The sequence below is a fragment of the Equus caballus genome, chromosome 1 (genome assembly GCF_041296265.1).
Source record: "Equus caballus isolate H_3958 breed thoroughbred chromosome 1, TB-T2T, whole genome shotgun sequence".
Classification (NCBI taxonomy): Eukaryota; Metazoa; Chordata; class Mammalia; order Perissodactyla; family Equidae; genus Equus; species Equus caballus.
Window position 1 is genome coordinate 94,096,603 of NC_091684.1, and position 24,579 is coordinate 94,121,181.

The following is a 24,579-nucleotide window of genomic DNA, read 5'->3' on the forward strand; positions in this document are numbered from 1 at the left end:
TTTGGTTGTTAACAGTTTTGAACTGCTGTAAATAAGGCTGACAAAGAACCGTGGACAAGTTTTTGTGTGGACAGACGTTTTCGTTCCTCTGGGATAAATGCCCAGGAGTTCAATTCCTGGCAAAGATACGTTTAGTTTTTAAAGGAACTGTCAAACTTTCCCAGGGTGGCTGTGTGCACCATTTTTATATTCTCCCCAGCCAAGTCTGAGAAGTCCTGGCTTCTGTTTAGAATAATAAAACTTTGTTGTTTTAGATTTAATTCCTTTGCAATTTATGACAGTTTAAACATTAGACACATCCTTGGTATAAAGCACGAAATAAGGGGCGTGACTGGGATTGGTTTTTGTGTTGCGTTCTACTTGATTATATATCCTCCTTTCAAGAGCTGTATGTAAATATGAATAAACGTGGTTCTTGAAAGAGAAACAATTACGATTACTTAAAAGATTCAAATTGGAAAATTTCAATGCTAAATTAGGATTTTTCCTTGCTTTCGTTTGAATGAATGAAATCTTAGCAGAGATGACTACAGAAGGGGCTTTGCTGCTGTGTGCTGACGTTTGTGACAAACAAGGTGAGGGCAGTGATGACTTCAAGGGGACCCGCACGGCCCTGGGCATCAGAGACTCAGGCGTTGCTCTCTGTTCTCCTATGAACCAGCCACACATCCCGACGAGTTCACTTTCTCCCTCGTGGCCTCAGTTTCTTTAGTTGTACATGCTTAGCCTGAACAAATTACTAAGTAAAAATGACCTGGGCCCTTGCTAAGAGGCAGATGCCCTTGGCTCTCTCCCCAGAGATTCAGCCTCAGCGGGGCTGGGGTGGAGCTGGGAACCTACGTCTTATGGAGGTCCAGTTTGAATCTGATGAGTACAAATTTGGGAGAAACAGCACAAGATGGTTGCAATTATTGTAAAATGCTTTACCGGCTAGTGTGGAATGCTAGTAGCTTTAGGCAGGAAAAAGATAGATGTAAAATATTATATGATGTTTATTAGTTTTTTTAAAGCAATATAACACAAGGGTATAAGAGGACAAAAAACCCAAAAATCGACAATAATTTCCTTGACTAAATAATAACAGCTAATTAATGATTAAAGAATAATAATAAATATCAAGTTTCTAGTGATTCCTTGTAGATAATATATATGTAAGAATATATAACATATATAATACAAATACTTATAACATAAAAATAGATATATATTCTTTACACATCTGTTTAGACTAAGAGGGGTGATACAGGGTGATTCTATGCCTTTTATTTAAGATCTTTGGGCCAGCCCGGTGGCGCAGTGGTTAAGTTCACACGTTTGGCTTCTCCGCGGCCCGGGGTTCGCCGGTTTGGATCCCGGGTGCGGACATGGCACCGCTGGGCAAAAGCCATGCTGTGGTAGGCGTCCCACGTATAAAGTAGAGGAAGATGGGCATGGATGTTAGCTCAGAGCCAGTCTTCCTCAGCAAAAAGAGGAGGATGGGCAGTAGTTAGCTCAGGGCTAATCTTCCGCCAAAAAAAAAAAAATCTTCTTGGCAGTTTTTGAACACCAGCCCACAGGGTTCGACCTCCCTCCTGTGCACAGCTGTGTAGTTGGTTTTCCACTGTGTGGGAACCTGAATTTATTTCTCTGTCCACTACTGATAGACACGGGTGCCTTTCAGTTTTTCACTATTACAAAAACAAATGCTGCAACGAGCATCCTTTTTCATATGCTTGTGCAAACTTTTGCAAGAATGTCCGTGAGGTCAGTTCCCCGCAGTTGGGTTCGCAGAGGATATGTGCATTTAAAATTTTAATGAATGTTACCAAACGCCCCACAGAGAGGCTGCGCGATCCCACAGTCCCACTACTGACGTGTGGGACTGCTCATTCCCCACGCCCTCTCCAGCACTGGGTTTCATCAAATGTCATTTTATTAAATGGTCAATATATGAAGTAAGATACATGTTTCCTTTCATAAGTCTCTCAGTTTTGAAACTGCTGCTGATTTAAAGGGCACCAAAGTTCTGTCCTTCCACCCCCCGCCCTAGAGAGCTATGATCTGATTCTTGCTGTTCCCTTCTCCGCTGGCTCCTCTCTGAACCCGAGAACCAGAGAGTGTGAGAATTCCTTTTCCGCTTTCTCCAACCACATTCCTCTTCTATTAACAAAAAGAAAAACAACACATTTTATTGAGGTATAATTGACATACAAGAGCTGGATATATTTAATGTCTACAACCTGATGAGCTTGGCAATGACTATACGCCTGTGAGACCATCACCACAGTCTACGCCACGAACATATCCATCACCTCCAAACGTTTCTCCCTGCCCTCTTCATTATTATTCTGAATTTTGTGTGTGTGTGTGGCTCACAGCCACGCTCCTCTTGCCTTCCCACTGGCAGCTCCAGGTCATCGTTCCTCACTACAATCTTGCATGTTTCTCTGTTCTGTCGGGTGCAGGCACAAAGCCTGACTCCATTAAAGGGCGTGGAGGCCATTGAGTTACTGAAAAGAAGGCTCGACTCGTGGCCAGCCCCGGTCCCTTGCAGGACTCTTCTTTTGATTGGACCAGGAGATGAAGTGACATCAGTGTCAAAGCCCTGGCTGAGCTGCAATCCCATTGCCTTCGGTGGCCCCTAATCCACTGAGCTCTTACGGGCTCTCTCACGGGTCACCGGCTTTGAGGACGCAAGCTGCGGAGGGGGCTCTGCCTCTGAAAGGTCAGAGACTGCGCAGGGCTCAGGGCCTGTGAGCAAGCCACAGGACAGGGAAGGGCCCTTGCTGGCTCCCTCCTGGGCGGCCAAGTGCTTAGTAACAAACTGTAAACAAAGGCAGCGGCACTGGCGACAGTGGCAGCTCAGGAGAGAGACGAGCAAGAGGTCCCTGCTCGTGGTTGGAAAGTCCTTCATGATGAAGCCCTAGACCAGGTCCGGGAGACTCGGATGCGGCCTTTGACACAGGACACAGGTACTCCTTGGCATCATTCCCTTTCCTCCTGTCAATCTGGACCAGGGAATGGCAAACCCATTCAGGGGTCTGGGTATCGGGAACAAGGATACCACGGCTGGGCTAGGACCTGTGTGAATGAGTCTTTGCAGTATTTTTCAGACTTTTATTTGTCCCAGGCTACTGGTAGGGCCTGGTTCAGACGGTGCATTTGTTTTTCAGCAGTAAAACACAGGTTCAGCGGAGAAAACATGGGGTTTAGGGTCAGGCCAACACTTGTTTGAATCATTGCTTTGCTATTCGGCATCTGTTCAAATTCAAACAAACGTTTTAACTTTCTTGAGATTCAGTTTTCTCATCTGTAAAATGGGGATAATAGGACCCACATTACGGCATTGCTGAGGATGCATGGGGTGCCATATGTAAGGCACTTAGCACGTGCTTGGAGCATAAGACTAGCCCGAAAAGTGATAGCTGTCACCATCTTTCAGACATGAAAGTTGTTGCTTAAAGAAGGTCAGTGGCTTAAGATAGAGTCTCAGGCCATGTCTAGTTGACTTCCAGAAAACAATGGAAAAAAAAAAAAGTGTCAGTGATTCACCTGGCTTTATATGTATCTTTAAAGGAAAGAAAAAACTCACCTGAGCTTTTCGATACTTTAAACAACTTTTTTTTAAGCAGCAATTGAATTCAGAGATGAGATATGTCTATTTCTCTGGGCTACATCCTGTGGTTCGCTATAGGCTGTAGCTGAAACTAATCAGTTAGTTTCTCAGTTCAACAAGCACCTGCTGGGTATCTCCTGGGTGCCAAGTGAGGTGCTAGGTGCTGGGAACATCTCTCTCTGCTCAGAGGATCTTCCAGGTGAGTGAGGGAGCCAGAGAGGCAGACCTGCATGACAAATTGTGGTGGGAGCAAGTGCTGAAATGGCACAGGCTCCTGGAAGGGATGATATCTGAGCACAGTTTGAATGCTAGGTAGGCACTAGCAGGAGGTGGGAGGGGAGGAGTTGGAGAAAGGCATCCCAGGCAGAAAAAAGCACATGCAAAGGCCCAGTGGCATGAATAAATAAGGCACACTCTGGGAACAGCAGGAAGTTTGGCATAACTTCAGTGAAACGTGAGTGTGGGCGTCTGATAAGAAAGGAGGCTGCAGAGGTGAACAGGGCAGAGCAAGGATGGCCTTCTACAGCTTGCGTTTCGTTCAGAAGGTCCCGGAGAGCCACTGATAATTTTAATGAGGGGGGTGTTACGATTGCATTTAAATATTAGGAAGATTATTTTGGTAGGAGTATGGGTATGGGATTGGAGGGGATGAAGCCTGGAACGGTGATGGATGGCCCAACCTAAGGAAACGACAGTGGGGACGTAGAGGGCCTCCAAGCACGTGCTCCCAAGGCTGTGAAATAAACCAAACCTGTATATATACGTACATAAGTTCATTATGAATATTTTTGATACGAAGGATGTGTATTCACAGTCTACAAGTAATAAAATATATAATAGTCTTTACTGCAAATTCCGTATAACCGATTGACTCACAGAGAATGCATTAGTTGATTTTTGCTGAACTGCTGTATCCTTAGTCTGCCCATGTTTGCAATTGATCAAGGAATGTGGTTCCAACATGAGTGCTGGCTGATATTTTTGCTTACGCTGACAAGTAAGAAGAAAGTTAAGCCATGAATGTGGATGTCTTAGCTTCATTTGTCTGTCAATGACATGAGTGACTTCTTTGCTGAACTGGATAACAGCTTTTGAACTCTGGAAGGATATTTCCTCAATTTTTGTGCTATTCTCAGTGTAACAGCTACAGACATGATACACTTTTAGGTTTAATCTGCATTATTAACCTTTTTTCCATCACTTTAAGTGTAGACAGTCAACGGAAAGCAAACCAAGCCCTTATTTTAACTCTTTTGCCAATTTCTATGGTGTAAATGCTCCCACAGTGGCCAATTCTGAGCCCTCAGTGTGATATCGCTGAGCACAAAGTTGGAAGAGATACGCACCAGCACACCATTGGATGGCATTTCCATTGCACTCATGTGATTGCTTTAAAAAAGCCCAAGGTCACAGACAACAGTAAAACGTAGTGAAATAATTAGGAAATAGTGAGTCTTGAATATTCTGTTAATACAATTTCTTTAACTGGAAATTCCTATAACAATTTTTGCCATGGCTATGTTTAACAACCAGTTTGGGAAATTCCTGGAGATTTAATGATTGGCTCTCGCTGGTCCGTAGGAGCCTTCTTCAGCACATCACAGGATCCGAGAGAGTTTAAAGAGGCACAATCCACGGGGATGGGAGTATGATTAGTGGGGATGAGAGAAAGGGGGACAAAGAAAGGAATTAAGAAGAATACTCGCTTTTCTCTGTGGACAAATATATCCCTCACCAAAACAGAAAATACAGGGTTGGACTCCGGGGTGCATGTCAGTGCTGGGCTCTTTGAAAATCAATGTGAGAAGAGAATTATGAATTTAAATACAGAACAGAGAAGGCTGAATGCTATTTGCAGGCTTCAAGAGAAGTCGCTGGATTTCTTCAGATGCCTGCAGACACGGTGCTCGCTCCTGGCAGTAAGCCCCTATGGGGTCGAGGCGGGATCCTATTCTTTGAATTCCCAGCGTCAAAATCCCCAGGCCCAGCACATCGGTGCTCAATGGAATTTATTTTAGTTAAATTATTCTGTATTAATCCTTTCATTTTTAAAGTACTGTTTGCTTTGCCTTTCTATGAAATGAATGTAATGCTACTTTCTACAAAGTGTGCTTTAAGCCTTAGGGAATAACTGGAAAGCAATGTCAACCTTCCTGGAGAGACTCTTGGGTGCTGTCCGCTACCATGCTGTCTCTCCGTCGGTCACGCTCATTGGACTTGAGGTTATGGAGGAAGGAGGAGGCCTGCTCAGAGGGGCCATGAACCAAGGGAGTGTTCAAGGTGGGCCAGGCACACAGCCTGAATGAGAGCATGTGTGAAAGCAGCACTGCTGACCATTTCTCCCCCTTTCCATCTTCCTAGTCTCTGGCCCCAGTGCTGACTCCTCCCCACCACCTCATCCCCTTCCGCAGGTCCCTTCCACTCACAGCCTCTGTATTCAGGCCACACGTGCCGACAGCAGACATCTGGTCCTGGGTTATGGCCTCAGTTCATCTTCTGATGAGTCCTCCACCAAATTCCTCCCCTCTGATCTCAGAGAGTAGTTACCCAAGTCTCTGGAGCATTGATGAGCCCTAGTTAGGGGTCTCCCTAGTTACCTAACACAGCAATTCTACCTCCAAATTCTAATTGGCTGTGGCAATTGCCTGCCTGTAACTGGTTCTCCCAAAGGAGCCAATGGGGTCTAGGGCAGCACCATCTGTAGCTCATAATGTGCAGGTGGACCCCCAGCGATCCTGTTAAAATGCAGATTCTGACTCAGGAGGCCTGGGGAGGGCCTGAGTCTCCATTTCTAACAAGCTCCCAGGTGATGCCAATGTGGCTTATCCAGGGGACCACCCTCTGAGTGGAAAGGACTGGAGGGTACAGAGTAGGCCAATGCCACCCGCAGCCCCATCCGTGAAGCCATGTTTTGTGGGTTTGTCCCTACCCTATCTCCTGCCCTCAAGAAACGCTCAGCATCAATCGTATGACTAGCTGGCATTTATTGAGACGCTACTGTGAGTCAGACACAATGACTCATGTCACAGATGAGTAAAGAGAAAAAAACAACTTGCCCATGGTGGGTAGGGTCAGTCCAACTCTGACCTCAGGACCTGCCCTCTCAACCACTATGCTTTGCTATTCACATTTTCCTTCTGAGTTTTATTGGCCCCAAGCTCAGTGTTTTTAGCTGCGCTCCCCACAGACCTCTCCTCCCTGAGCCTGTCTGGCTAACTCCCTTCCCCTAGACTTGGTCTTCATTTTGTTCTTGGTCACTGGCAGCTCTATTGTGAATTGCCTTTTTTATTTTTCTTGCCTTGGCTGTACAGCTCTTTTCCCCTATATTTCCAAGAGTTAAAATGGTTGTAATAGCCCATTGTCACTGGAAATTAGGTGGTGAAGCAAAGTGAGTAGGTAGTGAAGGAAGGCAGGAAGGAAACCTGCAGAACGGTGGGTAAGGACCAGTTCAGAGTGGGCTCGTGCCAGTCAAGGGGTAGATTCTGAGACTAAGCTGTCAGAACTTACTCTTCCATAGATCAAAGAGGTGTAAGAAAGTGTCTGGCTGGTAGGAAATGTGTTGGGCATTAAAGTGTCATCCGAGTATTTTATTTCTTGTGTCAGTATCATTTCTGCATGATGCGCCACTGACGACAGGTAGCTTCCAACTTATTCACTGATTTACTCAGTCATTCAGCCCATGGAGAAGAAGGAGCTCCAGGTGGGAGTGTCCCCACACAGCCTGTGGGAAGGACTAGGGGTGAGGGGTGTGGTGCATCTGAAGCACGGAGAAAGGCTATGAGGGCAAGTGGAAGTGGCTGGAGATCAGTCTGGAGGGGTGGACTGAAGGTCTCATTAGCTATGTTCAGGAGTTTGGAGCCTGAGATGATCCTATGGACAATAGAAAGTCACTGAAGGTTTAAATGTGAAGGGGTAACACAGGCAGATTTGTGTTTTAGGAAGAGGCCTCTGTAGGACGGAGGATGGATTGGGGTGGTGGTAAGACTGGAGTGAGGAAACTATTGGGGAGAATAAGTGGTCATTCAGGTGGAGGGGGACGCTGGTAGCTCAGACCAGGCCAGTGTCGGGGGGGCTGGAAAGAAATGCATGGATTTCAGAGAGATTTGGGTGTGGTGATTAAGAGGATGGGGAGTTGAAGGACAGGAGACGAGCATGGCGCCTGGAGGTCTGGCCCGAGCAGTTGGGTGGGTGGTAGTATGATTTATCTGGATAGGGAGTTGGAGGAGGAGGAGTTGGAGAGACGGTTTCAGTGTTGAGCACCCAAGTGGCATTGTCTAGTAGGCAGCTGGGAACACCAAGCTCAGGAGAGAAGTCTGAGCTGGAGACACTGCTGGAGGTGATGTGTTGAGAGCTGGTACTTGTGCAGAGTGATTCAAGGAGAGAGGCCAGAGCAGAAAGCACCTCGAAGACCACTACCATTTGGCATTTCCTTTGTTCATTGTTCTGTATAATGCCGTGGCAAATCTCTTTGAGTCTGCAGCTTTCCCAGTGATATCCTACTGTAAATTCCCAGAAGAGGAATAGCTTGATGGCAGGGGTGGACATCCCTTGGCTCCTGATAAGTCTTGCTAAACTGCTTTACGGATCAGCTGTCTCAAACTGGCCACACCCTAAGTAAGGTCTCTGAGAAGAACAGTGTCATTGCAACCTCCCAAGCACCGAGCATGCTCAGCGTTGAAGCCAACTTGATGGATGAAAAACGGGCCTCCTGATGGTTTCCATTTGAATCTCTTTGGCTACATGGATGGTTGGACAGCTTTCCATACACTTTAATAATGAGTTGCAGTTTCTTTTATGATTTTTCTCAGTCTCACTTTCCATGTATCTACCAGTGCTGGGAACCACAGGATTTTTTTTTCTCTCTCTTTAGACAGAAATAGTCGCTTTCAGCTTGATCTTCATCCCTTATCCCAGCTCATTGTATTGCACTTTCTAAATGTCACAGTGGGAAGCAATTTCTAAACTGAGGAACCTTGAAGGGGAATCTGGTCAGTGAAGCCCAGGCAAGGAGCTTGAGACTAGTTCTCTCCCTAAAACCACTGGGCTCGTCTTGTGAGGAAATGCCTTCACTTCTCCAACCCTGTTTCTTTGTTGTGCTAATGCGAGGTCTCTTGGATCAGTTAAGCTTGACACAGATGGTTGAGGACCGTCTCTTCTCTGGCCATTATTTTAAATGACCTGCTCCAGATGGATAAATTTGACTGGATGACACTGCTTCACCTCTAGAGGAAATTTTTAAACAGAGTATTCGATCTGTGGGGTTGGTGACAGAGTTGAGCCGCTTCTCACCCTTCATTAGGCTGGGGACCCTCTAAGGCCTTGCCCTGCCCGGTCCCCTCTAGCAGAGGATTATCCCCTAGCTGTTGCTGCAGGATAAGAGTGGATTAAGCTCTCTGTAAAGAGGGGCCCTCCCAGGCCCGTGTGGCTCCTGGACCCCTCTGGAGGCAGCAGACCTCTTCTCGGTAACTGGCCTTCACAGACCATTTTACCCAATACACCCACCTGTCTCTGTTTCACATTTCCTCTCTCCCACTGGGCGATGCAACCAGCAGGAGGCATGAATGCTTCATCTTGGGTTGTCAGGCAGAAACGGTTGAGTTTAGATGCAAGGTCCTATGCAATCTTTCCAACCAAAGCAAATGTCTGGAGGAACCAAGACCGGAAACCTAGCTTGCTAATGCCCATTCCAGGAACTTTTAGTATCAATTTTTATCTTATTTTATGTTTTATTTTCATAGACTTTCTTTTTAGAGCACTCAGCATAAGGCCCTTGAGATCCAGCCAAGCTGTTGCAGGTATCAGTAGCTTGTTTTTCATTGCTGAGTATTATTCCACGGTATAGATATACCATAATTTGTTTAACCATTCACCAGATTAAGAACATTTTGATTGTTAACAGTTTTTGGTTACTACAAATCAAGCATGAACATTTGTGTACAGCTTTTCGCGTGGACATAAGTCTTCATTTCTCTGGGATAAGTGCCCAGGAGTGTAACTGCTGGGTCTTATAGTAAGAGTGTGTTTAGTTTTCTAAGAAACTGACAAACTATTTTCCAGGATGACGGTACCATTTACTTTCCCAGCAGCAATGTGTGAGAGATCCAGTTTCTCTGCATCCTTACCAGCATTTGGTATTACTACTTTTTTTTCTGTTGTGATTGGTGGGCAGTGATATCCATTGTAACCTTAATTTCCCTTCCTCTTAATGGATGGTGATGTTGAACACCTTTTCATGTGCTTATTTGCATGCATATATCTACTTCAGTGAAATGAAATGTCTCTTCATGTCTTTTGCCCACTAAATTTTTTTTAAATGCACCGTATTTTTAGAGCAGTGTTATATTCACAGCAAAACTGAGTGGAAGCTACAGAGATTTCCCATGTACCCCCTGCCCCTACTCATGCATAGTCTCACCCATTATCAACATCCTCCACCAGACTGGTATATTTGTTACAATCAATGAACCTACGTTGACACATCATTATCACCCAGAGTCCAAGGTTATATTAGGATTCACTCAGTGTTGTATATTCTAAAGATTTGGACAAATGTGTGATGATGTGTATCCTCCATGACAGTGTCATACAGAATAGTTTCACTGCCCTAAAAATCCCCTGTGTTCGGCCTGTTCATCCCTCAACCCTTCATCCCACAACCCTTGCCAACCACTGATCTCGTTACTGTCTTCACAGTTTTGCCTTTTCGAGAATGTCCTATAGTTGGAATCTTACAGTACATAGCCTTTTTAGATTTTTTTTTTTTCACTTAGTAAATGCATTTAAGTATCTTCCATGTCTTTTCATGGCTTAGTAGCTCATTTCTTTTCAGCACTGAGTAATATTCCACTCTCTGGATGTCCCACTGCTTATTTATCCATTCACCTTCTAAAGGACATCTTAGTTGCTTCCAGGTTTTGGCAATTATGAACAAAACGACCATAAACATCCATGTGCAGGTTTTTGTGTGGACGTAGGGTTTCAACTCCTTTGGGTAAGTACTAGGGAGCATGATTGCTGGATCTCATGGTAAGAGTATGTTTATTTTGGAGGTAACTGCCAATCTGTCTTCCAAAGTGGCTGTGCCATTTTGCATTCCCACCAGCAGTGATTTTGAGCTCCTGTTGTTCCCCATCTCTGTCAGCACTTGGTGTTGTCAGTGTTCTGGATTTTGGTGATTTTAATAAATATATAGTGGTATCTCGTTGCTTTAATTTGTATTCCCCTCAGGACATATGATGTCCTCTTTTCACGTGCTTATTTGCCATTGTATATCTTCTTTGGTGAAGTGTCTGTTAAGGTCCTTGGCTGTTTTTCAATTGGGTTGTTTGTTTTCTTATTGTTGAATTTTATGGGTTCTTTGTATATTTTGCATCAGTTTTTAATTAGATGTGTCTTTTGCAAATATCTTCTCCCAGTCTGTGGCTTGCCTTCTCATTCTCTTGACATTGTTTTTGGCAGAGCAGAAGTTTTTCATTTTAATGAGCTCTAGCTCATCCATGATTTCTTTCATGGGTCATGTCTTTGGTGTTGTTTCTAAAAAGTCATCACCATACCCAAGGTCCTCTAGGTTTTCTTCTGTGTTATCTCCTATGAGTTTTACATTTGGGTCTGTGATCCATTTTACATTAATTTTTAGGAAAGGTGTAAGGTCTGTGTCTAGAATCATTTTTTTGCATGTGGATGTCCACTTGTTTCATCACAATTTGTTGAAAAGACTATCTTTGCTCCATTGTATCGCCTTTGTTCCTTTGTCAAAGATCAGTTGACTACATTTGTAAGGGTCTATTTTAGGGCTCTCTATTCTGTTCCACTAATTTATTTGTCTGTTCTTTCACCAATACCACACTCTTTTGACTAATGTAGCTTTATAATCACTTTTGAAGCCTGATAGTGTCAGTCTTCCAACTTTATTTTCTTTTTCAGTATTGTGTTGTGTATTCTTGTTTTTTCATATAACTTTTAGAATTAATTGTGGATACTCACAAAATAAATTGCTGGGATTTCAATTGGGATTGCATTAAATCTTTAGATCAATTTGGGGAAAATTAACATCTTAACACTATTGAGTCTTCTTATCTATAAACATGGAATACTTCTCCCTTTATTTAGATTAAAAAAATTTCTTTCATCAGAATTTAGTGTTTTTCCTTGTAAGGATCTTATACATATTTTCCTAGATTTATTCCTAAGTATTCCATAATTTTTGGTGCTAATGCAGTTGATATTGTATTTATAACTTCAAATTCCAGTTGTCAAAGATCAGTTGACTATATTTGAATTGAATTTGCCTCCTTTTAGCTTCCACCCATGGGTGTCAGCTATTCCCTGGGCACACGGGACATGCACTCCTGAGTCTTCTCTTTCTCAGGGAAAATGTCCCCCACTCCTTCAACCTTGTGACAGCTCTATCGTCCTCCACTAACTTGGAGAATCTTTGAGGAAAGTTGAATGACCTTGGACAATTTTCTTGGCCTTATTTTGTGGCTCAGAATGTGGTACATCTTTGTGAGTGTTCCATGTGAGCCTGAGGGGAATGTGTATTCTGTTGTTGGATAAAGTAGTCTGTAGATGTGATTTAGATCCGGTCGATTGATGGTGTGCTCAGTTTGACTACGTTCTTACTGATTTTGTGCCTGCTGGATTTGTTAATCACTGACAGAGGTGTGTTGAAATTGCTAACTTTAAAAGCGAATTTGTTTATTTCTCCTTACAGGTCTACCAGTTGTGGCCTCAGGTATTTTGATGTTTTGTTGTTAAGTGGATACACATTAAGGATTGCTATGTCTTCTTGGATGTTGACTCCTTTATCATTATGTAATGCCCCTCTTTATCCCTGGTAGTTTTCCTTGTTCAGAAGCCTGCTTTGTCTGAAATTAAGATAACCACTCTGACTTTCTTCTGATTTGTGTTAGTATGGTCCATCATTCTCCACCCCTTTACTCTTAGTCAATCTGTGCCTTTATATTTAAAGTGGATTTCTTGTAGACAACACAGTTAAGTTTTGTTTTTTAATCCGCTCTCTCAGTTTCTGTCTTTTAGTTGGTATCTTTAAAATGTTTACATTTAAAGTGATTATTGATATAGTTGAATGAATGGCTACCATATCTATCACTATTTTCTATTTGTTCTATTTGTTCTTTGTTTCCTTTTTTTTAAAATGTTTTTCTGGTCAGGTTTCTTTTTGTATGTGTGTGTATGTGTCTGTGTGTTTGAGGAAGATTTTCCCCGCGCTAACATCTGTGCCAGTCTTCCTCTACTTTGTAGGTGGCATGCCTCCATGGCATGGCTGATGAGCAGAGTAGGTCTGTACCCGGGATCCGAACCTGCGAACCCCAGGCTGCCAAAGTGGAGCACATGGAACTTTAACCACCAGGCCATGGGGCCGGCCCCTGTTCTTTGTTTCTTTTTTAAATCTTCCCTCAATTTTTCTGCCCTCTCAAGTTTTCATCAACCATTTTATATGATTCTATTTTCTTTTCTATCTCAGCGTATCAGTTATACTTCTTTTTTAAAAAAATATTTTTAGTGGTTACCATAGAGTTTGCAGAATACATTTACGACTAACCCAAGTCTGCTTTCAAATAACACAATCCCACTTCATGTGTAGTGTAGGTACCTACAGTGGGGTAATTCCAATTTGTCCCTCCCATCCTCTATGACTAGCTGTCATTCATTTCATTTATTCATAAGACATAATCACCCAATGCATTGTTGCTATTATCATTTGAGCAAACTGTTACCTATTAGATCAATTAAGAATAAGGGAAATAAAAGATTTAACTTTTCCTTCATTTATTTCTTCTCAGATGCTCTTCTTTTCTTTATGTCTATCTGAGTTTCTGATCTATATAATTTTCCTTCTCTCTGAAGAACTTTTTAAACATTTCTTGCAAGGGAGACCTATTGACAACCAATTTCCTCAGTTTTTGTTTGTCTGAGAAAGTTTTTATTTCTCCTTATTTTTAAAAGATAATTTTGCTGAATACAGAATTCTAGATAAGTGTTTTTTTATTTCAACACTTTAAATATTTCACCCCACTATCTTCTTGCTTGAAGAGTTTGTGAAGAGAAGTCTAATGTAATTCTTAGCTTTTTTCCTCTATAGGTAAGTTATCTTTTTTCTCTGGCTTCTTCCAAGATTTTCTCTTCATGCTTGGTTTTCTGGAGTTTGAATATGATAAGCTTAGGTGTTGGTTTTTTAGTATTTATCCTGCTTAGTGTTTTCTGAGCTTCCTGGATTTGTGGTTTGATGTCTGATATCAATTTTGGAAAATCCTCAGCCATTATTACTTCAAATATTTTTTTTCTGTTCCTTTCTCTCTTTCTTCTCCTTCTGGTGTTGCCATTACTCATGTGTTACACTTTTTGTGATCGTCCCACAGTTCTCGGATAGTCTGTTCCATTTTTTTCATTCTTTTTCTCTTTGCATTTCAGTTTTAGAAATGTCTATTGATATATCTTCAAGCTCACTGATTTTTTTTTTTCTCAAATGTGTACAGTCTACTAATGAGCCCACCAAAGGCATTCTCATTTCTCTTACAATAGTTTTGCTTTCTAACATTTCCTTTTCTTTTTTTTTTCAAAGATTGGTGCCTGAGCTAACATCTGTTGCCCATCTTCTTTTATTTTTTCTTTCCTTCTTCTTCTCCCCAAAGCCCCCCAGTACATAGTGTATATTCTAGTTGTAGGTCCTTCTGGTTGTGCCATGTGGGACACCGCCTCAGCCTGGCCTAATGAGCGGTGCCATGTCCGCACCCAGGATCTGAACTGGTGAAACTCTGGGCCACAGAAGCAGAACACGTGAACTTAACCGCTTGGCCACGGGGCTGGTCCCTCTAACATTTCTTTTTGATTATTTTTTTTAGAATTTCCATCTTTCTGCTTACATTACCAATCTATTTTTGCATGTTGTCCACTTTTTAAAATTAGAGCAATTTGCATATTAATCATAGTTATTTTAAATTCCCGGTATAATAATTACAAAATTTCTGCCACGTCTGAATCTGGTTCTGTCACTGGCTTTGTCTCTTCAGACTGTTTTTCTTGCCTTTATATGTGACTTGTAATTTTTTGTTGAAAGCCAGACATCATGTGTTGGGTACTAGGAACTGAGATAAATAGGCCTTTGGTGGGAACCTCTGTGATTATATGGCTGGGATTTACTGTTTCCTGTAGCTGTAGGTGTCTGAGGCTTCAATTTCCTCTAGTGTCCTTGTTTTTGTCTTTGGATTTCTCTAGGAACTCCTTCTTCCACAGACCCCTTGCCATTCTTTGAGCTGTCGTCCTCTCTTATTACACAGAGTCCTGTCAGTGTGGTGGTCAGGTGTCGGGAGAGAAGCTGTGTTCTGTAATCCCACGGTAACGTCTCTGCCTCTTAGTGAGGCCGCTCCCTTGGGCTGTGACCTTCACATGTGCTTCTCAGCTTCCTTCTCCCCTGAAGTGAGACAGGAAGGCTAGAAGCCCTGGATTTGGGCATTTTGCTTTCCTCACATTGGTTAGACTTCTGGAAAGTAGCGTCCCTTGAGGGCGGGGGGAGAACAGAATACTCTTGGCTTACTTCAAGATGGTTACTTGTTTTTCTTCCCCTGATGGAAATCATGAGGGGATTTTCTCAGATCTTCCCCATGAGAACGTGGTGGGACTGCTGGAAGTAAAACTCACAGAAGTGTGGGATCCCCCTAAGACTAGGCCCCCAGGAAGTTTTACCTGTTAAGCTAGTCCACACCCAACCTCTGCAGTTAGTCAATTGCAGTCTAAGTTTTCCTCCCTGGAACGGACTCTAGCCACTTCTCCTCATGGTAGACTGTGGCTCTGTATTTGCCTATCTCTCCGGTTTGCAGGCGTCAATTTTTCCTGTGATCTCAGTTCTCTGATAGAGCTAAGAACGGTACTGGATTTGCAGTTTATTTTACATTTTATCTTTTTGTGAGGAAGGGAGTGACGATGCCCAAACTCTTTACAAGTTGGAGCGGAAACTGGAAGTCTGCCTGTGACATATTTTTAAACTTTATTCATGATGAATGTCATACGGCACTTTAATTTTTTTTAATGTGGTCCAAAATATCACTTTTCTTTTGTGGATTTTGAATCTTTTAGCTTGCTGAAGAAGGCTTTCACCATTTCAGTTATAAATAAATTCAATATTATTATATGCGAAGTTTTTCTCCCTCTCACTCTTGCTTTCTTTGCCTGCTCTCTCCCTCTCCTATATAGATATATAATATTTAGCACTTTAATCAATCTTAAATTTTCTGTGGTGTTAAGTAGGAACCCAAATTTATTTTTTGCCGAATGGAGAACTGTTGTCCCAATGCCATGCATTAATCAATGCACTTTCCCCACTGATTTAAATTACTACATATCCTATTCAATTTAATCTACTTCTGCATTTTCTATTCTGTTTCATTAGTCTGTTCATACGCCAATAGCACACTGTTTTATTCATAGGGGTTTTATAATACAATTATTTTTTGTTTTAACACCACATCAAAAGTCTTTACAGCTTCTCCATTTGTGCTTTTGGCTTCAACAGAGAGTTAAACGTTGCAGAAAACATACCACGTCTCGAAGCCACTGAACCAGCCACTGTGAACATCAAAGAATGACATACGTGAAGAATTTTAGCTTTTAAAAAAGGTCTCTATAGATTGGCAAGGCTTTTTCTTAAATTGTGGAAAAGTTTTCCCCTGATGATGTCTGTGTTCGGTCTTCAGTCTTTCCATTGCCTTTATTTTCTTGTTTCCCGCCTTCATTCAGATTCTGTTTTGAACTGGCAGTCAGCTGTTCCAGCTGGATAACTCTCTTTTATTTTTAGCACTGTCTCTAATTGTGCAAATAATGGTGATGCCCTTGATTCCTTTGCTCAAGGGATGGCCCACGTTCTTTTATTTTTTCTAAATGCTTTATAATTTAATGCTTGTCTTTCATTGTTAAAACGTGTCTTCTTTTACACTTGCTGGATGAAATTTTTCATGGCTTGCTTCTGTGGCGCTTTCAAGTCAATTTGCATTCATTTATTTGGAATCTAATGTTTGGCTAAATGCACAAAGATCAGAGAAAACTTTAAGACAGAATATTTCCAAAGGAGAGTAAAAGAACTTTCTGGATGAAGATGAAGCACGGGGAGTGAATGGGGAAAGCTCAGTCCCCATGCCTCTGTGGCTTGCTGAATTCAGTTCAACTTGGTGTTCATTTCCTGTTACTTGGTAGTGCAAAACGTCTCTGTTCTAAGAAAAACACTCATTAAATGGTAATCCATGTGACTTCCATCTTGTATTGACTTCACTCCCCTATTTACCAATCATGTAAGAAATATTTCATGTAACAAAAACATACATTTCTTGATCTTAGATTTATTAGAAAAAATATGTTAATGTTATTGTTCAAGTCTTCAATATTCTTATTATGTTATCTGGCAAATCAATTTCTAAGAAAAGTGTGCTATCATCTCTTACTATGATTGCCAGTTGGTCAATTTCTCCTGGTAATACTGTCAATTTTTCTTTATAGAGTTTGTGGCTCTATTTTTGGTGTATTTAAATTCATGCTGGTGATTTTCTTGAGGGTTTTCTTTGTCATTATTATTTTGACAGAAAAGTTGATTTTGTCTTTTGTTAATATTGCTATGCAGCTTTCTTTTGGTTGGTGCTTCCATGGTGCTCCTATCCTCAATTTCTTCTTCTCAATCCTTTTATATCTTTTTGTTTAGATGGTTTCTTTTAAGCAGACTCAGTAGGATTTGGGTTTTCCTCTAATCTGATGAACTCCATTTATAAAAAGCTTTTTATTGACATAAAGTATACACAAAGAAAATCGCAAAAATCATAAGTGTGCGTCTTGATGAATTTTCACACACACACAAAAGGGTAACCATTGGGGCTGGCCCCGTGGCCGAGTGGTTAAGTTCGCGCGCTCCGCTGCAGGCGACCCAGTGTTTCGTCAGTTCGAATCCTGGGCGCGGACATGGCACTGCTCGTCAGACCACGCTGAGGCAGCGTCCCACATGCCACAACTAGAGGAACCCACAACGAAGAATACACAACTATGTACCGGGGGGCTTTGGGGAGAAAAAGGAAAAAATAAAATCTTTAAAAAAAAAAAAAAAAAAAGGGTAACCATTATCCTGACTTCTAACAGGAAAGTTTAGTTTCACCTATTTTTTTTGACTTTAAATAAATGGAATCAGACTGAATATAGTCTTGCGCATGGCTTATTTTGCTCCGCATTCTATTTATCAGATGCGTTTAGTCATAGTTTGTTCAGTCTCATTGCTGTATAGTCTTTTATTGGGTCGTGTATATACTATATTGATCTGTCCCACTGTTTATGGGCATTTGAGCAGTTTCCAATTCGGTGACACTGTGAATAATGCTGCTATGACCGTTTTGTACATGCCCTTTGCGGACATGTGGAGGGATTTCTGTGGGGTATAGAGCAAAGTGTAGAACTGTTGGCTCACGGAGCAGGGCAATGCTTAGCGTTAGCTGACGCTGCCAGACAGCTTTCTAAAGCGGTTGTGCCGATTTACACTTCTACCAGCGAGGTATGAGAGTTCCAGTTGTTCTGTATCTTCACCAACACTTGGTATTTTCTATCTTTTTCACGTTAGTCCTTCCGGTGGGTGTGTAGTGGTATCTCATTGTGATTTCAATTCAAATTCTCTGATAACTGATAAACTTGAGCACCTTTTTCTATGTTTATTGGCTATTTAGATATTCTCTTTGTGATGTGATGTTCCAGTTTTTGCCCAGTTTTTCTATTGGGTCTGTTCTTTTAAAATTGATTAGTTATTTTAAAAATATATTCTGGATAGAAGTCCTTTTTTGGCTATATGTATTCTCCTCTTCTGGGTTGTCATTTTGCTTTTAATGATGTCTTTTGCTAAACAGAGTAAATTCAGTCTTTTAATAGGAGCATTTAATTGATTGCGTTGATTATTCCTCATGTGTTAATGTCGTACTTGGTCTTAGTTATACCACCTTATTTTTTGTGTTTTGGTTACCACTATTTTTCTTATTCGTCCCCTTTTCCTGCCTTCTGTTGAATTGAGAAAGTTTTAATATTCTTTTTATAATCCCCTACTGATTTGGAAACTTTAGATTGGATTTCTACTTTTGAAATGATTGTCCTAATTTTTTTTAGCTATGTGCTGCTAAGATATCATTTGTCAGATGTTTGTCATCGCTTTCTATGTAATCTGTCTTTGTATCCGGTAATGTGAAGACGTTCTCTTCATGTCTGATGTCCTTCAGTGTTGCTGCAATGTGTCTAGGTGTGAATTTATTTTCATTTCTCCTGCTCAGTACTTGAATGTACTTTGGATCTAAAGACTCATGTTCCTTTAGTCTCGGAAAACCCTCAGTAATTATTTATTTCTTCAAATATTCCTTCCCTCTTATCCCTCCACCCACTTATCCCTCCACCCTCTTCTGGAACTTCCACTAGAAGAATGTTGGAGCCTTTCAGTTCTACCATGCACCCTGCAGCCAGAGTGGCCTTTCGAAAATATGAATCCCATCGTGTTGGTCATGTGCCTGCAGCCCTCTGTGCTGCACAGTTTCCTTACCACCTTCTGTCTGGGCTTCCCTGCTCTTCCATAACCTGTACAATCAATTTCCTGTATTAAGTTTCTTCCTTTTGAGAAACTGAAAGTAGTTCCTATTTCCTGGTTAAACCCTGACAGATGCACTCTTCATTGATTTATGACTTTATCCGGAACAAATTCCAAATGCCTCACCGTGGCCTCCACACTCCCCTGTGATCTGACCTCTGTTTACCTCCTCAGTCTCATCTTGTTCCATCTTCCTCTCCCTCACCATGCACCAGCTATGTTAACTTTCTGTGCAGAAAAGACAACACAGCAGGCCCGACTGCCATCCTTTGAAAGGTCTACTTAAAAGTACGGCCTTTGGCTGGTGCCTGGGAATTTGGTTTTTGGAGGGTTCCACCACCCTAATTGATACAAGTGGCTCTCTGTGCCTACACTGTTTGTGCAAACAATATGGTTTATGCTGAATACATGTTTTCCTTCTGGGAGTCTGGAATTTTGGTACAGACTATGCAGAGGGTGACCAGCCCCCAGTAGAAACCCTGGATGCTGAATCTAATGAGCTTTCCCGGTGGGCAATATTTCATTCATGTTGTCACAACCCATTGTTGGGTGAATTAAGCCCATCCTGTGTAACTCAACTGGAAGAGAACTCTGGAAAGCTCATGCCTGGTTTTCCCCGAATTTGCCCTGTATACCTTTTCTTTTAGCCGATTTTGCTTTGTATCTTTTCTCTGTCGTAAGTAATAACCATGAATATAACTATATGCTGAGTCTTTTGAGTCCTCCTATGAATCATTGAACCTGGGATGGTCTTGGGAACCCAACCACACCTTAGAGATCTGTGGAGGAATGAGAGCTTGGATAGTGTTTTAAAGGAATTTGTTAGCATCACTTATATTATTTCCGAAAGCAAATTTCATAAAGACAAAACCTTTAGTTTACATTTTTACCTTTCAAAGAATCTATGTGAATATGTTTTTAATAGATACACAGGCATCACAAAGTACAAAGAAGCAGTCCAGTCACAGTGAATGAGTCATTACAGGATTGGACAGACCAAACTTACTACAGCAAACCTTGTTGACTGCTTTAGGTGAAATAAACATGCTTCTGTACGGTAAGTTTTTTTTTTTTTTTTTTGAGGAAGATTAGCCCTGAGCTAACTGCTGCCAATCCTCCTCTTTTTGCTGAGGAAGCCTGGCCTTGAGCTCACATCCGTACCCATCTTCCTTTACTTTATATGTGGGATGCCTACCACAGCATGGCTTGCCCAGCGGTGCCATGTCCACACCAGGGATCTGAACTGGCGAACCCCAGGCTGCCAAGAAGCGGAACGTGTGCATTTAACCGCTGCACCACCGGGCAGTAGTAAGTTTCTAACAACTGTGGTTTACAGTCCCAAATACACATAGTTTCAAGGCTGCAAGTCACAGAGATTGTAAACTATTAAAGCAAATAAACAAATACTTAGTTGGAACCTCAATTACAATAAGATACAGCATAGATAGATTTAACTTAAATTTTACAATACCTCATAAGTAAATTTTCACCCATCTTCTCCCTTATCTTTTTAACCCTGAGCTTTCAAACACTTGTGTTAACAATTTCTTTAACCAAAGTCTTTCATTAAGTACCATTGATATTGTCATGATTTCAATTGCAATTTTTAATAAGGCTGAATCAAGATATTATAATCTCTTCCTCGCCCCCAATGCCTCAAATACCAACTCAAATCATGACCATGAAGCTTTACCTCAGTAATTCTCTTCCTCCATCTTTGCAAGGCCAATTCTTCCTTGTTCAGATCTCAGCTTGGACATCATCTCCTTAGAGAAGTTTCTCTGTAAAGTAATTAGCTTTTCTCTGTCATGTGTTGATCTTAATTCTTTGCAGAGCGCTTCCCTGTCTCCATTTTTGTAGCTTGTTGTTTATTTGCTCATTTATTTAGTGTCTTCCCTGCTAGAACATAAACTTCACGAGGAACAGGATTTGTTATATCCTCAGTAAGTCATGTTCAACCAATGTTCACGAGCTGAATGAACGACATAATTAAGCTGGATTTGGTATTCTCTTGGTATTTTAATAAACTTTTAGTTGAAGTATAACATACAGTGAGCACAGTCATGTAACCACCAAGCCAATCAACCAATAGAAGATTAACAGTATCCAAGAATTACCTCCTTAAGAGCTAGACAGACTAGATTTTTATGTTCCCTCTATTATTTTATTCTAAGAATTTTCAAACATTCAGAAAATTTGAAAGAATTATACAGTGAACACCCATAACCTACCACTTAGATTCTACAAATAATAGTTCTTATATTTGCTTGATTGCAAATTGATCCTTTAGTCATCCCTATATCATGCATCAATCCAGCATATTTTTCAATGCTTTTCAAAGAAAGTTGCAGACGTTATCCCTAAACACTTCAACATTCATATCATTAACTAGAATTCAATAACTTTATCTATAAAGTTGGGCACGCACAGGAAGTGGTAGCTATGAGATCAGGCTCCAGCAGCTCCTGAAGGCACGAGTAATTTACACGAGGAAGTGGCCCATAATGCCATGGCCCCCACTCCTGCTACACTACCGTCTCTCTCACTCTCTGCATCTATGGCCTCATGAGGAGTTCCCTACAAGTAGTTGACTGAAGAAGAGAAAATTTGAGGGTGATTTATAGATGATTCTGCATGATATGCAGGCACCCCATGAAAGGGAACAGCCGCAAACACTACAGCTCCTCCCCGGGACATCCCTGCACAGTGGGCAGGGGAAATCCACCGCGTGGTCTGAACGTCAAGCAGTGCACCTGGTTGTTCATTTTGTTTGGAAGGAGAAATGGCCAGAGGTCAAATATGTACTGATTCCTGGGCTGTGGCCAGTGGTTTAGCTGGATGGTCAGGGACTTAGAAGAAATATGATTGGATACTTGGTCACCAGTTGGTCTGGGCAAGTGGTATGTAGACAGACCTCTCTGAATGGGGAAAATTTGTGTCTCATGTGAACGCTCACCACATGGTGACATAAGCAGAGGAGAGTTTTAATAATCAAGTGGATAGATGACCCATTCTGTGGATATCAGTCAGCCTCTTTCCCTAGCCTTGACAGGAGTGTCGTTGCCCAGTTGTCTCATGGACAAAGTGGCCATGGTGGCAGCGATGGAGGTCATTCACAGGCTTCCACTCAACAAGGTTGACTTGGCTGCAGTCACTGCTGAGTGTCCCACCTGCCAGCACCACAGACTAACACTGAGTCCCTGATATGGCACCGTTCCCTGGGGTGATCAGCCTGGTGGCACGTCGGTTACATTGGACCACTTCCACTATGGAAGGGGAAGCACTGTGTTCTTACTGAAATTGTTACTTACTCTGGAAATGGATTTGCCTCCCCTGCATGCCATGCTTCTGCCAAATCTACCATTTGTGGACCTATAGAATGCCTTATCCACTGTCATGGTGGCCCATACAGCATCGCTTCTCATCAAGAAACTTGCTTTGGTATAAATGATTTGAGGCAATGGGCCAATGCTCATGAAATTCACTGGTCTTAACATATTTCTCACCATCCTGAAGCAGCTGGCTTGATAGAATTGTTGAAAGACCTTTCAAAGACTCAGTACAGTGCTAGCTCGTTGGCAGTACCTCACAGGGATCCTGCATGTTCTCTAGAAAGTTGTGTATGCTCCAAATCAGTGTCCAATGTATGGTGCTCTTTCTCCCGTAGCCAGGATTCATGAGTCCAGGAATCAAGGACTGGAAATGGGAGCATGATCACTCATTGTTACCTGCAGTGATCCATTTGCAAAATTTTTGCTTCCTATCTCTGTGACCTTACTCTCTGCTGGTCCAGAGGTCTCAGTTCCAGAGGGAGGAATGCTTCCACCAGGAGACACAACAGGATTCTGTTGAACTGGAAGTTAAGACTGCTTCCAGGCCACTCGGGCCTCTAACTCAACAGGCAAAGTAGAGAGTTACTGAGCCTGATTACCAAGGCGAAATTGGGCTGCTCCCGCACAATGGAGGGAAGGAATAGTATGTCTGGAATACAGGAGATCCCTCAGGGTGTCTCTTAGTACTAGCAGGACCTGTGATCGAATTCAATGGGAAACTACAACAACCCAAGTCAGGCAGGACTACTAACAGCCCAGACTCTTCAGCAAGGAAGATTTCTGTGACCCCACCAGGCAAAGAACCACCACCAGCCAGGCACTTGCTGAGGGCAAAAGAAATAGGAAATGGGTAGTTGAAGAAGGGAGTTACAAATACCACCCATGACCACATGACCAGCTGCAGAAATGAGGACTGTAATTGAGATGAGTGTTTCTTCTTTAGTTTATTATGGAGATGCTTGAATCAAGCAAGTATCTTTTTTCTTGCCTCTCTCATCCCCGAAGATATGATGTGTTAATACTAGTTAACTTGACATGATGGGATTTCAGTTTGACGCTGTCAAGGAGCGTGAACATCACGCGAGAACTCGGCCTCCTCCTCCGAGGATAGGGAGCGTGTTGTCAGGTGTATGCAGGACAGCAGTGTCATGTTAGGCAGAGGGATGACTTAGTCATTGTCTTTATCTGGACATTAAGTATGGTTTAAGGAGATAGGTATGAGGGCCAAGTTAACAAGGGCTGGGCTGTCATGGGTAGCTGCATGTGTCAACTTGGATAGGCTCTAGAACCCAGTTCTTCCATAAAACATGAATCTGAGTGTTGCCATGAAGGTGTTTTGTAGATGGGGTTGACATCTACAATCAGTTGGCATTAAGTAAGGGGATGATCCTTAATAATGTGGATGGGCCTCATCTAATCAGTAGAAAGACCTTAAGAGCAAAGCAGCCTTCCCTGAGGAAGAAGAAATTGTGCTTCAAGACTGCAGCATCAGCTCCTGCTCCAGAGTTTCCAGCTCGCTAGTCTGTCCCGTGAAATCCAGACTTGCCAGCCCCGACAGTCACACAAGCCAATTCTTGGCTTATATATATATTATATATATATATATTTCCCCCCCTCTCCCCGCACCGGTTCTGTTTCTCTGGAGAAGTCCCTGTCAGATATATCATGAATTACTCGAACATTAATCAAATATCACGCGAAATGGTTCTTTTTGTATAGAAATCACTAGATTGATGGAGCATAATACTTTAGGGATGAATATAAAAGGTCAAGACAAAGCAGCTTTTTAAAGTCACAATTTTAATAAGTCAAATACTCTACACGGGTAGAGTTAATTGGTCTTGTTAGCTTACAATCTTGTCCTGCCCCCATTTAGAGACTTAAATGACACTTACTAGCCATGTGGCTTTTGTGACCTTAAGTCAGTTAAATTCTCAGCTTCTTCATCTAGAAATGGGGGTCATTTTTGTCTTGCCTGCTTTGAAAGATCTTTGTGGGAATCACAAAAATTTATGAAGACTCTGGACACTGTAAGGGGCTAG

General features: G+C 42.0%; 1 protein-coding gene across 1 annotated transcript in view; it reads left to right on the forward strand.

The window, feature by feature from the left end:
* The first annotated feature begins 2,657 nt into the window (after nt 1-2,657).
* FRMPD2 (FERM and PDZ domain containing 2) overlaps nt 2,658-24,579 on the forward strand; it is a 122,263-nt gene continuing 100,341 nt past the window's right edge. Inside the window, exon 1 of the mRNA XM_070265282.1 lies at nt 2,658-2,951. Coding sequence (XP_070121383.1) covers nt 2,927-2,951 — 25 coding nt within the window. The 5' untranslated portion in view covers nt 2,658-2,926. The remainder of the gene's footprint in view (nt 2,952-24,579) is intronic.